The sequence below is a fragment of the Heloderma suspectum genome, chromosome 4 (assembly GCF_057233095.1).
Source record: "Heloderma suspectum isolate Gila_16-S chromosome 4, 16-S_ref, whole genome shotgun sequence".
NCBI classification, from domain to species: Eukaryota; Metazoa; Chordata; class Lepidosauria; order Squamata; family Helodermatidae; genus Heloderma; species Heloderma suspectum.
Window position 1 is genome coordinate 165,202,078 of NC_139461.1, and position 15,683 is coordinate 165,217,760.

The window sequence follows — 15,683 nt, forward strand, 5'->3', positions numbered from 1 at the left end:
CGGAGGGAGGGGGAGGAGGCCAACTTCCGGCTCAGCCACACCATCGAATTTCACCGGAGGACCGACTGACTCCCACAAGCACTTCCGCTGCGTCTTCCGTCGGCGATGCCGCCATACTGGTTGAGGGAACCATCCTGGCTGTCGGCTGAGGGAAATTGCGATCGACTTTTCTTTCAGAACAGCGACAGTGCTCCGAGGGCGTACGCAGGCATCCTGCCTCTGGTACTGGAGGTAGCTTAGAGCCGTCAGGACTAGGATCCATGGACAGCCTCATCCACCATTAATTTGTCCAGCGGCGTTTTAAAGCCGTCCAAATTGTTGGCCTCACAACACCTTGTGGAACTGAATTCCATAGTTTTACCTATGTGCTGTGTGAAGAAGTGCTTCCTTTTATCTTTCCTGAATCCCCCTCCAATCAGCTTCACAGGTTCTAGTATTATGAGAGGGGGAGAAAAATGTCTCCCTGTCCACTTTCTCCACACCGTGCGTAATTTTGTACTCCTCCATCATGTGCCCCTTATTTGCCTTTTTTTCTAAGCTAAACAGTCCCAACTGCTGTAACCTTTCCTCAATAGCTGCCCTAGCCCCGTGATCACTGGAGGGAGCAATCCTGTCAGGATAGGCGGCTGCCTCCGAACTCGGAGGCGACCGCCTATCCAATGCAGGGCAGGAGAAGCGTGGAAGGGATCGTCCCTTCCGTGCTTCAGCTGCCCTGCAGTTGCGGCTAGACAGCCGATTTCGATTTCTGCTGTCTAGCCGTGGGAAGGCAGAGCAGGGGAAGCGGCTGCCGGACAACAGAGAGGATGTGTCGTACCGGCATTTCTGCCTTTCCTGCCCCGGAACACCCCCAGGAGCGCTCTGAGCGCAGAGCGCGGGGCCATTCCAAGCTGCCTGCAAGGCAGTGTGTGTGGGGGGGTCGGTTCTCAGGGAACCGACCTCAGAGCCCGGGCTCCGAGGTCAGTTCCTGGAAACTGACGTATCCTATGGCCATCTAGCCACTGACTAGTGGCCATAGGATTGCCCCCAGTTGCCCTTTTCTACATTTTTCCCAACTCTACAATATCCTTATTTAAGCATGGTGACCAGAACTGTATACAGCAGCGGCCCCCAACCTTTTTGGGACCAGGGACCGGTCCGTGGAAGACAATTTTTCCACGGACCGGGGGGGGGATGGGACTGGGCCACATTAGGGGTATGGGAACCCCCCTTACTTTGGGTCTGCGGGGGGGGGGCATCCGCCCCTCCCCCCCCCGAATCCTCGCCAGCCCTGGCCGGCTCCGCTCCGCGTCTGTGGAGCTGCTGGCCGGCTCCGGCCGGGGGAGGACTTCCGGCCACTTGGATGCAAATAGCGTCCGTATAGCGGATAATAGGCTATTATGGCAAAGAACAGGGCTGGAGCTGGCGGGCAGCTCTGTGGACTCATGGCAGGGCGGAGCCGGCCAGGGCCGGCAAGGATTACGGGGCGGGGAGGAGGGAAGGATCACCTCCCCCCCCAGAGACCCAAGGTAAGGGGGGTTCCCACACCCCTACTGTGGCCTGGTCCCTAACAGGCCACATACCGGTACCGGTCTGCGGCCTGGGGGTAGGGGACCCCTGGTATACAGTATTCTAAGTGTGGTCGTATCATAGATTTATATGCTTTTAGCAGTTTTATTTTCAGTTCCTTTTCCAATTATAAGTAACAGAATTCACCTTTTTCACAGCTGCCACACACTGGGTTGACCTTTTCATCAAGCTGTCCACCATAACACCACAATCTCTTTCTTGGTTGGTCACCATTAGCTCAGTTCCCATCAGCTTATACTTGTCATGCCCCCATTGGATGACTCCTCCTCCGAGGAAGAGTTAGAGGCCCCCAACAGAGGAAGGTGCCCAATTCTTGCCAGGGCCTGCACCGCAACAGGGGCCTGAGTCCATGGAGGAGCCTGCTGAAATCCCAGCCACTCAGGAAGAGGGGGAGTCTACCTCAGAGAAGGAGGCTAAGCAGCCCCCCAAATACGAGGGAGTGATGGTACCAGAGGAGGCAGGACGAACTCAGAGAACCTCAACAAAGTGCCAGGCTGCAGCAAAGGTCTACTCAAGAGGAAAGGGGCTCCACATGAGCAGGGCTCTGACCTACTCTACTCTAAGGTGCTGTAGCTGAGCCCTGGATGGGGCAACAGACTCTGCTGTTAAAAGCCTTCAATATCTGCCTACCTAGTATTGGAAACAACACTGTTCCAGCTGCTCTAGTTCCTTGTACTATGCCTCCTGCACCTTGTCCTGTGACTGGTGCTCCATGATACTGACCCTTGGACTCCTTCTTGACTTTGCTTCTGGACTGAGTAATATATCTGACTACCTAGCTGTGTTTGACCACTGCCTGTTTGACCACTCCTGCTTTGCTTGTCTCCATATACTGGACTGATCGCCTGTGCTTTGACCCTGCTTAATTGACCGCTCTCTTGTGTACATTCCTGCATTGGCTTGCAAAAAGCTAGGACCCAGTTTAAAGCAGGACAATACCTGAAGTTGGGATTTTTTTGCCTCAATGTACATCGCTTTGCACTTGCTTACATTAAACCATATTTGCCATTTTGCTGCCCATTCCCCTAATTTGGAGAGATCCTTTTGGAGCTCTTCATAATCCTGTTTTGTTTTAACCACCCTAAAGAATTTGGTGTCATCGGTGCTGGCCACTTCACTGCTCACTCCTCATTCCAGATCATTTATGAACATGTTGAAAAGCATTGGTCCCAATACAGAGCCCTGTGCAACACCACAGTTTGCATCCATCCACTGGGAGACTTTTCCATTTATTCCTACTCTCTGCTTTCTGTTCTTTAACCAGTTACTGATCCATAAGAGGACCTGTCCTCTGATTCCATGACTGCTAAGTTTGCTCAGGAGTCTTTGGTGCCGAACTTCATCAAAAGCCTTTTGGAAGTCCAAGTAAACAATGTCCACTGGATCACCACCACCCCCATCCACATGTTTATTGACACTCTCAGAGAACTCGGAAAGGTTAGTGAGACAGGACTTACCTTTGCAGATGCCATGTTGATTCTTTTTTCAGCAGGGCTTGTCCTTTGATATGCTTACTAATTTTATCTTTGATAATGCCAACTTACCCAGAACAGGCATTAAGCTAACTGGCCTGTTATTTCCTGGATCTCCCTTTTTTAAAATAGTGTTACATTGGCCTTTCTCCAGTCGTTACAGAGGTTGATCTTAGGGACATGTTACTTTTGTTAGAAGATCAGCAATTTCATACCTGAGTTCTGTAAGAACACTAGGCTGGATAGCATCTGGGGCCGGTGATTTATTAATCACCAGGCTCAATTTGTCAATAATGTTAAGAACTTCATCTTTTGTCACCACTATTTGTCTCAGTTCCTCAGACTCCCTTCCTGAAAACATCCGTTCAGGCACAGGTATATTGTCCTATATCTTCTGCATTGAAGACAGGTGAAAATAATTCATTCAGCTTCTCCACAGTCTCCCTTAGACTCCTTTGGTACTCCTTTAACTCCATTATCATCCAATGGTCTAACTGCCTCCCTAGCTGGTTTCCTGCTTCTGATATATTTAAAGAATTCTTTATTGTTGGCCTTTATGTTGTTCGCGATATGCTCCTCAAATTTTTTTTTTGCACCTTATTGTCTGCTTCTATTGCCGTTGTGCAAGCATGTGCTGTGTTTTCTTTTCCTTATTTGGGCAAGACTTCCATTTTCGGAAAGAAGTTTTCTGTTCTCTAATAGCTTCTTTGATGCTGCTCATTAACCATGCTGGTGACCTCTTAGACTTGGTGCTGCCTTTCCTATCCTGGGATATACATTCTAGCTGAGCTTCTGTTACTGTGGTTTTGAGTAACCTCCAAGCATTTTGAAGGGATTTTATCTTCTTAACCCCTCCCCCCCCTTTCAATTTTGTTTTTACCAGTCTCCTCATTTTAGAGAAGTTTCTTCTTTTCAAGTCAAATGTGACTGTGGTGGACTTCCTGGGCAATTTTCCACTTAAATATATATTAAATCTGATAGCACTGTGGTCATTGTTTCAATTGGCTCTACAACATTTGCATCTTGTACTACATCCTGGGTGACACCACTTAGGAGTAAATCCAGGGTTGCTTCCCCTCTATTGGTTCCATGACCAATGGTTCTAGGGCACAGTCATTTAGGACATTGAGAAATTTAACCTCTTTGTTGTAACTGGAACATGCATTTATCCAGTCAAGGTGGGGATAATCAAAGTCACCCATTATTACAACACTTCCTTGGCTCCCAGATCTTGTTTTCCATCTCAAGATCACCCTGGGCGAATAGGTATTGGGAATGACAGCATGTTCCTACTACTAAATTAGTTTTGGAGCTTGGTATTGTCACCCACAGCACTTCTGTGGAAGAGTCCGCCCCTTTTAGGTTCTCTAGTGTGCTCAACACTATGCCCTCTTTGACGTACAAGAGCAACACCTCCTCCAATATACCCTGCCCTGGCCTTCCTATAGAGTTTATATCTAGAGGTGACCATATCCAACTGGTTCTCTCTATTCCACTAGGTTTCCATAATGCCCACTATATCTAGGTTCTTCTTTAAAACCAGGCACTCCAACTCTCCCATTTTGGCTTGGAGGCTTCTAGCATTTGCATAGAAACACTTATACACAGCATCCCTCCCCAGATGGCATCTTCTGCTATGGCACTTAGGCCTTTCCTTTGTTCATTCCCTTGATCCATCCTACTCCTCTTCTACCCTTAAAACTTCTGGAATGTGCTGCTAACTCCTGCATTTTTTTCTATTTTTCAACTCCTTCTTTGACCTGTTGCAATCTGGCTGCTGCCCTCAGTGCTCCACTGAAACTACACTCACCAGAATCACTGATGATCCCTACATCCCAGGTCCAGGGGTCTCTATCCTGACCTCATCCTCCTTGACCCCTCTGCTGCTTTTGATACTGTTGACCATCATCCCCTGCTTGATCCCTCATTGTTCTAGGTTCTGTCCTTGGCTCATTCTCTTCCTATCTGTTAAACTGCTCATTCACTTTTTAGACAGGGAAAAACCCTCCTTTGTTTTACTCATGTATGTTGGGGTTCTTCAGGGTTCTGTTCTTGGTCCTCTGCTATTCTCTGTGCACATTCTTCCTAGACTGCTTCTTCAAATCCTGTGGCTTTCAGAAGGTACTACATATACACAGATGACTTCCAAGGGTGCACTCCCTCCATCCAACTTTGTCAGCTCCCTGATACTTCTTGTTTTGATGTCTCATTGCAGTCTCAAATTCAAAATGCCCAAGACTAAATTTCTCATGTTTCCTCTAAAGCCATCCTCCCTAGTTCACTTTCCATAGCCATTGACATAGCCACTTTTTATGTGTTACATTTATATCTTGCCTTTCCTCTTAGCAGCCCAAGGTGGTGTACATGATCCTCCTCCTCTCCATTTTATCCTGTTTATCAGGCATGAAGCCTTGGCTTTACCTTTGACTCCTCCCTCTCCTTTGCTCCGTAAGCCATATAGCTTCTCCCTGTAAAACATTTTGAAAATCTGTCCCTTCCTTTCCAACTTAAAGTTAAAACTCAAATTTCATGGCCCTGATCATCTCTGCCTTAACTGCCTCATCTCACCTCTATCCAGAACTCGTCACCAAAATCGTATACCTCTTTCATTGCTCAGACTATACAAGACCCTTCCTTAAATCCCTTAATTAGCTTTCTATCCACATCAAATTGAGTGCTTGTGTGTTGTGTCATTGGTATAGTATGTTAATTCATGCACATGTATACTATTCCAAAATCAACCTTTCCTTTCAGTTTCAGACAAAAAGCCCTGTTGAAGGATGCCTCCACATGGTGGCGGAGACGAACTTGTATGGTGAGTTCAGTATTTCTATATATCCCACCCAATGGTGTTAACATGAGCTGGGATATTTTAATGTAGTTCAAAAAACACTGAAGAGATACATAAAATCTCTTATTTCATATATTATGGGAATGAGTCCAGGCTCAGATTGAACCAGTCTTGCAGCATTTAGGGAGATTTCCCCTGCCCCAATTTGTTTCTGTGGGATTTGTCCATACAATCTTGACACACATTACACATTGGGAAGCCTGTTAGTAACTGCTCAAGTGGTCTGAAGTGTGAGCCATGGATGTGAGGACCAAATGGGCAAGGCAGGTGGTCTGTGTGAGGCCTCCCCCACTCAGAGAAGCTTGGCGTTTTCTTCAGCATTTTAACGAAAAACAACATAAACAGGCAGGTTTAAAGCCATTAAAGCAAATAGTTTTCCATGCGATGTAGTAAAAGGACTAAGGGGAGACATTTCCTGTGAGCATTTTGGACAGCAAAATGAACATGGGGAAAAATAACTCTACCACATTGGGAGGTCTGGCTTTTCCAATTTTAATTTCATCAGGAATTATTCTTGTTCTATATGACATTGAAATATTAGGATATGGTTTGCCAATTAATTTTGAAGCTCAAATACAGAACAAGTAAAAATGTACCTGTGGTTTTGCTTATAAGAATTAATATAATTTTGCCACATTAATTATGTACTAATGGTGGCATGGCTAAAAGAAGTCTGATGTAACTGAAGGCTCCAGCAATCTGGGTCCCAATGCAAAAGTGGCTGCCACACACCTGAATGTCTTGTGTTTCAGAGATGAACCTTTCAGTTAATGTTGTATCATAATGAACATGCAAAACAAGAGTCAATCTTGAGTTGCACACATTATTTCATGTAACATGGGTTGGGCATCTTGACAGAGCTGTTCCTTGTATCATACTGCTCCACTAGGGAGGAGGTACTAGTATCTACTTAAGCAAAAATATACACCAATGCTTTGAAAGACCCATCCTGAATGGTGCAATGGCTTTCTGCCAGGGTATAAATAATGGGTAACTTGGAACTGTATCTTTACGTTTCAATTATTTGGGAATATCAGTATGCTAATAAACTCTGGCTTTCTGGACCCCACATCTATACTTGTGGGTTCCTTGCCAGTTTGTGTCTATCTCCGCATGTCTATTTCAATCAAAGCAGCTTTGGTCGAGAGTCTCTACCCTTCAACACTTCCACCGCATACAGTTCAGGCATAGCATATCCAGCTCTTGAAGCCAGTGTCAAAAGCTGCAGTATACCAGATGTTGCTGCAGATCCTCCATTCATTTTGACATAGTAGTAATGGCTAGCAGACAAACAAAAGAGTTGATAACAGCACTCTCTTAGAAACAGACCACTACATCAAAACACACTTTATCAGATCCCAGGAAAATGGGGTTAGGGAAAAATATTATACCAGTATTGAGAAATACCAGAGAAGCTGCAAAGAGAAAAAGGGGACATTCTATCATACATATTGGGACTTTTCTATGACTATTTTTTTCCAAGGATATTCAAGAATAACAATTAGTACTGAACAGTTCATCATACCAAATATCCTGTACATCAAGGATTTGGGGGGGAGGGGGAATTTGACCCACAGCCCCTAGGCCCTGCTCCCTGCGCAACAGTTATGCTTAGAAAAAAAGCTTCTGTTGGTGCCAATAGCTTTTCTCTGTAAGCCTAATTGCAATTAATGGGGGTGATTATGTTGAGGGGAAATAGGAGATGGGGGGAAAGGCCCCACCTCTGACTCTGGCCTCACTTCCCCCCATCCCAGTATATGGCCCCCAAGCAATATGGCCCTGGACATTTAAAAAAAAAACACCCTTTCCCACTCCTGCTGTAGATCATATTCATGTACCACTAGAGGTTATGAAAAAAAAGGAAGGAAGGTACCAATCCAAGTAAAAAGAAGGGAAGCCTCAAAGGCACACAAGAAACAATGCAGTTTATACTAGGGCTGTGCACTGCTTTGGTCCAAATCCCAAAGCGGATTGGGGTGATTCAGACTGCTTTGGTCCAAATCTGAAGCAGGTCCAGAGAACTCTGAAGCAGGTCAGAGTGTTCTGAAGTGGTTTGGATCGCTTCAGCCGATTCTGAAACCCAGACAGCCTGTCTGAGCAAATGTAACAACTAGCTAGAAAAGGGAGAGGGGAACTGAGCCTTGGGAAGTGAGATCTCTAGGTGATAATAGGGCAAAACTCTTAACCTAGCAGTTTGTTTACTTGCTTTGTACTGTTTTTTCTTTGGCTCCCCGCTCTTCTCAATTACTATTCCTTCCCTTTTTTCAACTTTCTATATTCTTATTAAAAAACCCTAAAGAATACAAAAACAACAACACCCTTTTCTCTTCTGTTAGGCTTTAGTGTTATTTCCCTTCTCCTCACTCTTATAGGTAGTTTTCTTTTTGTAACTGCTTTTATTTTGGTATTGTGTGTGTGTGTGTGTGTGTGGTGTGAGTGCACCATACAAATGACTGTGCACAAACTGTGTGTGGCCAAAGCAGTACACTAATACACATAATATGAAGCATCATCACTTTGGCTGATTTTCCAAGACGCTTTGCCTGTCACTTATTTTCCCTTGTGTACATCAAATGACCATAAGAGCCAGGGCCTGCAGGAGAAGCCACCACCACCACCGGGGAAGAGGCGCGCCTGCTGCTGCTGGGCCTGCTGCTGCTGCCGCCGACACCACCACCACCACCACCACCACCACCACCACCAGGCCTTCCCTGTGGACTTCTGCCTGGCAGACTGCCAGTCCCTGCAGGACCAGGCCCCCAGGTACCGAGCCAGCTGTGCTGCTCCACCTGCCCCTCCCTGGAGGGGCTACATAAGCTGGCTGGCTGAGGTGGCCTGGGAGAGCCAGGGCCTGCAGGAGAGGCCACCACCACCACCACTGGGGAAGAGGCGCTGCTGCTGCCGCCACCACCACCACCACCACCACCACCAGGCCTTCCCTGTGGACTCCGGCCTGGCATTATTTTTAAGGAGATTTTAATAGTTTTTTTGGTGCGTGCGTGTGTGTGTGTGTGTGTGTGTGTGTGTGTGTGTGTTTTTCTGGGGGATTTTGTTGTGTTTTTAGGGGTGGGTAGCCTGCCTGGTAGGCGGGAGCGAGGGGGCATGTGTCCACCTGATGGAGGCAGTGGGGGGAGTGTTGGGGGCCAGAAGATACCGAGTCTGGGCGGCAGGCACTGGCGGAGTGCTAGGGGCAGGCCATGCCAGGTAAGGGGAACCAGGGAGAGATGTGTAGTATCTGTCCCCTGCTCCGGGCCTGTCCAGAGCCAAAGGATGGCTGGGGGAGGCGTGACCCCATCTTCTGGCCTTCGTTTGCTGCTCTGCAATGCCAGGTCTGTTACCCAGAAAACCTCCCTCATCCATGACATGATCCTGGATGAGGGTGCAGACCTGGCATGTATTACGGAGACTTGGCTGGCCGAGGCTGCAGCTCCAACCCTTGTAGCCATGTGTCCAGCCGGATTTTCGTGTGCACAGCAGCCAAGGGCTGGGGATCGGGGAGGGGGAGTGGCTGTTATCTACCGAGAGTCCTTGGTCTTCACCAGACCCCCTCTCCCGGAGACCAAGGTTGCTGAGTGCATGTACTGGAGGTTGGGCCCGAAGGGCAGTCTGGGGATTCTGCTCGTGTACCGTCCACCCCGCTGCACGACTGACTCCCTGGCCGAGGTGCTTGAGGTGGTCTCTGATGTGCGTGTACAGTCCCCTAACTTATTGGTGTTGGGGACTTCAACGTACATTCAGAGGCCATCCTCACAGGAGCACCTCGGGACTTCATGGAGACCATGGCCTCCTGGGAGCTGCACCATACTCTAACTGGGCCCACCCATGTAGCCGGTCATGCACTACACCTTGTGTTTGTTTCTGGAGAAGCGGGGAGTGATCTGGAAGTCGGGGGTATATCCACCACCCCCTTGTCATGGTCAGATCACTATCTGGTGACGTTGGACTTCTCGGTTCCACAACCCCTCCGCAGGGGTGGAGGACCCATTAAAATGGTCCGCCCCAGACGTCTTATGGATCCAAATGGATTCCTGAATGCGCTTGGGGATTCTCTGGGGCACGCCAACGGCCACTCGGTCGAGACCCTGGTGGGTGGCTGGAATGCCGCAATCACTGGGGCATTAGATCAGGTGGCTCCGAAACGCCCTCTCCCCCTGAACAGGGCTCAGACTGCACCATGGTTCAATCCGCGGTTATGAGCTCTGAAACAGGAGGTTAGACGGCTAGAGCGCCGGTGGCGGAAGTCTCGCTCCAAAGACGATCAGACACGGGCTAGAGCTGTATCTTCAGTCTATCACGTGGCGGTGAAGGCAGCAAAAAAGGAATATTATGCTGCCTCCATCGCGTCTGCAGAGTGCTGTCCCAGGAGGCTGTTCCAAGTGGTCCAGAGCCTGGTCTATCCTGTGGCACCGGAACCACTGGAGCATTCTAAGGCCTCCTGTGAGGCCTTGGCAAGGCACTTTGCAGATAAAATTGATCAGATTAGGTGTGTTACTCTGCACGCTGTGGATACAGTTAGTGAGCAAGAGGCGGCCTGTGGCAAACCGGTTTTGTGGGATTGGTTCCAGCTTCTTCCTCCTGATGAAGTTGACAAGGTGCTTTCATCTGTACGGCCGACCACCTGCTTACTTGATCCTTGCCCATCTTGGCTCATTATGGGCTGCAGAGAGAGACTGGGTGAGGGGATCAAGGCAGTGGTGAACGCCTCCCTTGAGGAGGGAGTGATGCCATCAGCCCTCAAGGAGGCAGTGATAAGACCGCTCTTAAAGAAGCCCTCCTTGGATCCTCAAGTTCTGAACAACTTTTGCCCAGTCTCAAATCTGCCATTTTTGGGCAAGGTGATTGAGCGGGTGGTGGCGGTGCAGTTGAAGGCACACTTGGAAGAAACTGATTATCTAGACCCATTTCAGTCGGGCTTCAGGCCTGGGCATGGGACAGAAACGGCCTTGGTCGCCTTGGTAGATGATATGAGGAGGGCTCTGGATAGGGGTGAATGCTCCTTCCTTGTTCTCCTCGACCTCTCAGTGGCTTTTGATACCGTTGACCACGGTATCCTCCTCGACCGCCTGGAGGGGTTGGGCATTGGGGACACCGTATTGCGGTGGTTCCGGTCCTTCCTCTCCGGCAGGTACCAGAGGGTAGCACTGGGAGAGGAGGTTTCAGACCTGTGGCCACTTACTTGTGGGGTGCCACAGGGTTCCATCCTCTCCCCGATGCTATTTAACATCTATGTGAAGCCGCTGGGGGCTATCAGGGAGGTTTGGGGTGCAGTGTCATCAATATGCGGATGACACGCAGCTCTACCTCTCGTTCAAATCTTCACCAAGGTTGGCTGTAGAATCCCTGTCCAAATGTCTGGAGATGGTGAGTGGCTGGATGGGGAGGAATAAGCTGAAGCTGAACCCTGACAAGACTGAGGTACTTTTGGTGGGAGACAAGAGGAGGCTGGGGGATGTTGACCTGGTGTTGAATGGGGTACGGCTACCCTTGAAAGACCAGGTCCGCAGCCTGGGGGTCATTTTGGACTCCCAGCTGTCCATGGAGGCTCAGGTGTCAGCTGTGAGCCAGACAGCGCTGTATCAACTCCATCTGATATGGCGGCTGCGCCCCTTCCTTCCCAACCATCTGCTCCCATAGGTAGTACATGCCCTGGTCTCCTCTCGTTTAGACTACCCTAATGCGCTCTACGTGGGGTTACCCTTGAAGACAGTTCGGAAGCTGCAGCTGGTGCAGAACGCGGCGGCTCGCCTGAATAAAGGCAGCCGCCGGCGAGATCACATCACTCCAGTGCTGAAGGAGTTGCACTGGTTACCAGTTGTTTTCCGGGCCAAATTCAAGGTGTTGGTTTTGACCCTTAAAACCCTATATGGTTCCGGCCCAGCCTATCTTAAGGAGCGCCTCCAGCAGCACCAGACAGGCCGCTTAACAAGATCAGCCTCAGATGGCCTTCTGTCTGTCCCATCAGCCAGGACAGCTAGACTGGTGGGGACAAGGGAGAGGGCCTTTTCTGTGGTGGCCCCCACTCTGTGGAACTCCCTCCCTAGGGAACTCCGTCATGCCCCCCCTTTAATGAGCTTCCGCCGTGCATTAAAAACGTGGTTGTTCAGGCAGGCATTTGGGGTGGGTTAGGGTATTTTAGGAAATGTTTTTATTGTAGAATTTTATTGTTTTAAACTGTTTTATTGTATGTTGTACATCGCCCAGAGTGGCTGGGTGACCAGCCAGATGGGTGATTAATAAATTTAATAATTAATAAATAAATAAATAAATAAAACCCTAAGAATATGATCAGGCTAGACTATGTGCATTTAAAAAAATGTTTGCTTCATCTTACTCTTCCTGGGGAAAAGGGCTGGCAAAATGATCAGGGGGCTGGAACTCCTCCTCTATAAAAGGCTTCAATGTTTGGGCTATTTAATTTAGAAGAAAGGCAAATAAGGGGGAAGGTTTATAAAATTATATGGAGTAGAGAAAGTGCAGCAGTGCAGTTACATAAGACCCACTGAGTTCAGTCAGTGTGACTTTTCCAGGTAATGTGTATTGCAATGTGCAGCCAAAGAAATGCTTAACTTTTCTTTCTTCCCTTGAGAACCTCTCAGTGGCAGATTCAGGAAAGACAAAAGGAAAGTACTTTTACACTTGAAAAAACCCTACACCAGAGTTTAGGGATAATGACCTCCTAATTGTCACCTTAAACACCTTCTGATTAGGATCTCTAATCCCCTGCATGGCTGAGTTTTTTTACTTTTTTAGTTTCTGAGAAAAGGAAATGTTATGCATGGCTAGAACAAAAACTAGTGGACGAGACTGACATTTGGCAGGTTCAGTCACCTCCATAGGGGCTGCCAGTTCTCTAAATTTCATGCACTTACATGGAAGCACTGAAACATTATAGCTCTTTGCTTCCACAGATTTTCTTGAAAAAAGCCAATTTTACCTGTGGCTAGCACAAAAACTACTGGACCAAACTGTCTGACATTTGGCAGGTTCAGTCACCTCCGCCAGGTATCTAAATGTCATGTATTCATTATAAAAACCAAAGAAGTTTGTTTTCCAATGCAAGTCAATGGGAAAACATAATATCAGAATATTTTGGATGTCTGAATCTTGCTTCGGATCCAGAGTCTGATGCAGATCAGGGTCAGTTCAGAAGCCAGGGTGTATGTCCGTGCACAGCCCTAGTTTATACAGTCAAACAGCAGCAACTGCAACTATTTTATGAAAGAAACCACTTGAGAGTAGCACAGTCTCTTGAAATGAGACAGAAGACAACCCAGAGGGAATTTCATGCCTTTGTGTTGAAGAGGTAAAAGACATTCCTGCCTGTCATTACCATTTCAAGAAGTTTTAGTGCAAAGGATGTTTGACTTGAAATGCATCGGACCTAAATAAACTGCATTGTTTCTTCTGCACCTTTGAAATATCTCCTTTCTTCTGCCTGTTACTGGTTTACCAAATGTCATAAAGCGGTGGGAAGTTAAAATGCAGAAAGAATGCATCCATAATTTGTGCTAGGTATCAAGATGATTCATACAGATTATAGACTGACCCTACTGAGAATGTATCTGTATATTGCATGCTAAATATTCAGACAGTCCATATAGGGTATTCTTGGTACTGAGATGGACTGCCTGCACAGTAACTGTTCCAAACATGAATGAGGTACTCATTCAAAGCAGCACTGAACTTCAGGAATAGCAGGTGTGGGGTTTCCAAAAGCCTCTGGAAATGACCCCACAGAGGCTCTATGCTTAAACCAATCAGAAGCTACAGGAATTGTGGGCAGAGGCATCAACAGCTAATAGGTGAAATAGTTGGCATTGAAGGTTCTGTAGTAACAGGAGCTGGAACCCATGCAGCTTTGGGGATATGAGCCTCTCTTGTACTCCTCATGAAACTAGCTGTAGTTGAGATCTTCGCAAGAATTGCTTGTTTGTGAACCCTACTATCCTGAAGCCTTTAGTCTGGATGGTCTATAAATTGGATTTTACAGAGTTGTTTGGGCTGGAGAGTCAACAAACTGGATCTGAGACTGACATGGCAACCAAGGCAAGTAGTGCAGAGACGGATTCTGGAATTGTACCTATGGTGCTTTTACAAGTCATACCTGGATCACTCGAACATCGGACACTCTGGGCCACACACATGGAGACGTTTACAATAAACACCACAGAGGCAGAGAGAGATGTTGAACACATGGGAACTGATTCCAAGTCAGCTGGGCAGGGGGCAGGGGAAGGCATTGGCAAGGTGTCAAGGTTGCAGGAGTGGTGGGGATAAAGTAATAGAGGATGAAGCCCAGCTGCTGTCCGATCATTTCGACAGCCAGGCTGGGCCCTCTGAACAGGTGGGAATGCAGGCTCCTAACGAGGGGGAGGGAGTCAAGTGAAAAAGGAGGAACAACACAGGGTCATGAGGCACTCCAAGAGACTTGCAGCAAGGGAGGCTACCCCATGGAAAGATCCACCTTGAGGGTAGGACGTGGTAGCCTACTCCATCTGAGAAGGGGGGGTGCATAGTAGCAAGCAGCAGTTTAGTAGCAACTCTAATTCATGGTGGTTTACCTGGAGCTACCTGAAACCTATTGTATTATGCAAAGCCTGCTAGGGAAGCTTGTTGCTGACTGCTGCATGAGGATACTGTTTGTAGCCTGAGACAATACCTGTTTGTTTGTAGTTTGCATAATAAAGGTAACTGACTGGAAACATGGCTTGTTGGTTTAACTACAAAGGAAGCCAGGGGCTGGGCACCTGGCATGTTATCTTGAAGAAATTCAATGTCTTTTCCCAGGGAGGCATGTACGCTTAAAGCCTGATGATCACAGGCTTTTTTTGTGTGAGAGAAATTCAAGCAATGCAGGCAGAAGCTGATATTAAGATGGAGTTGTACAAGACCTTGAAAGCCATCAGGTCCAACCTCCTGCTTAGTCCAGGATCTACAATGAAGGATGTAACTACAGCATCCCTGACAGAGGCCATCTCGCCTCTGTTTAAATACCTCCAACAAATCTATGAGTCCTATCAAGCCACAGAAGACACCACTGTGACTGTCAATACAGATTTTCCCATGGAGACACAGCCTATTCGGGTATGGACTCAACCCAATGCTCTTCTCTCTCTGTTTTTGATGATGACAGTAAATGACAATGAAGTGAGAGGAAAACAAATGAAATCTAAAGTAAAAAAAATCTTCTGAGTAGTAGTTATAAGGAAAAAACTTTAAAGCTCTAGACACAATTCCGTATTACACTGCTCAGGCTTGGGGGTCAAAAAGGAATTGAAGAGAGACTTTGCCCCTTGCAAAAGATTTAGGAATCTCGGCTTTCTAGCTCAAGGGCAAGGGTGAAAAGACTCTAGGTCGGGGGTCCCCAACCTTTTTGGACTTGTGGGCACAATTGGGAATTTGAGAAATGGCTGTGCACATCACCATAAAATGGCTCCCATGGAGGATGTGGCTAGTCACATCATGGCTGCCATGGCTAGTCAAAAGTCAGCTTAAAACGTTGTGGGGAGAAAAATGGTGAGGCTAAAAACTGGGAAGGAGGGGGAAATAGCAAGGCAAAGTAGTAGAGGGAGAGAAAGAGCAAGGCTAGAGGCTAGAAAGGGAGAGAAAGAAGACTGCCCATTTTCCAAAGTTTTTTATTAGATAACTTTTTTAAGGGAGGGGGGAGTGGAGCGCTTCATGGGTACCACTAGAGGTCCCTGAGGCTGCCATGGTGCCTGTGGGCAACAGATTGGGGACCCTGCTCTAGGTCTAGAAATTTATGAAATGCTGGTCTTTATAGGCACAGATCCTAC

At 47.6% G+C, this 15,683-nt stretch overlaps 1 protein-coding gene across 6 annotated transcripts; it reads left to right on the forward strand.

Moving 5' to 3' along the window:
• The first annotated feature begins 4 nt into the window (after positions 1–4).
• LOC146347671 (uncharacterized) lies at positions 5–14,588 on the forward strand. Of its 6 annotated transcripts, none has more exons than XM_084851073.1 (4): positions 114–231; positions 2,831–3,003; positions 5,793–5,853; positions 13,880–14,588. In XM_084851073.1, the coding sequence occupies exons 2-4, from the start codon at positions 2,866–2,868 to the stop codon at positions 14,164–14,166; spliced, it is 486 nt and encodes a 161-aa protein (XP_084707199.1). In that variant the 5' UTR covers positions 114–231; positions 2,831–2,865; the 3' UTR covers positions 14,167–14,588. The 6 variants fall into 6 exon arrangements, 4 of the variants coding, with proteins under 4 accessions (XP_084707202.1, XP_084707199.1, XP_084707200.1 ...); XM_084851074.1 differs by having other exon boundaries at positions 158–222; XM_084851075.1 differs by lacking the exon at positions 114–231 and adding an exon at positions 2,256–2,324 and having other exon boundaries at positions 13,880–14,260.
• Positions 14,589–15,683: the final 1,095 nt, after the last annotated feature.

Bases quoted from the DNA above. Each gene is read 5' to 3' on its own strand.
- LOC146347671 (XM_084851073.1), top strand. From the start codon at position 2,866: ATGACTGCTAAGTTTGCTCAGGAGTCTTTGGTGCCGAACTTCATCAAA. The intron at 3,004-5,792 runs GTTAGTGAGACA...CTTTCCTTTCAG, and splicing joins CTCTCAGAGAACTCGGAAAG to TTTCAGACAAAAAGCCCTGT. The intron at 5,854-13,879 runs GTGAGTTCAGTA...TGGATTTTACAG, and splicing joins GGCGGAGACGAACTTGTATG to AGTTGTTTGGGCTGGAGAGT.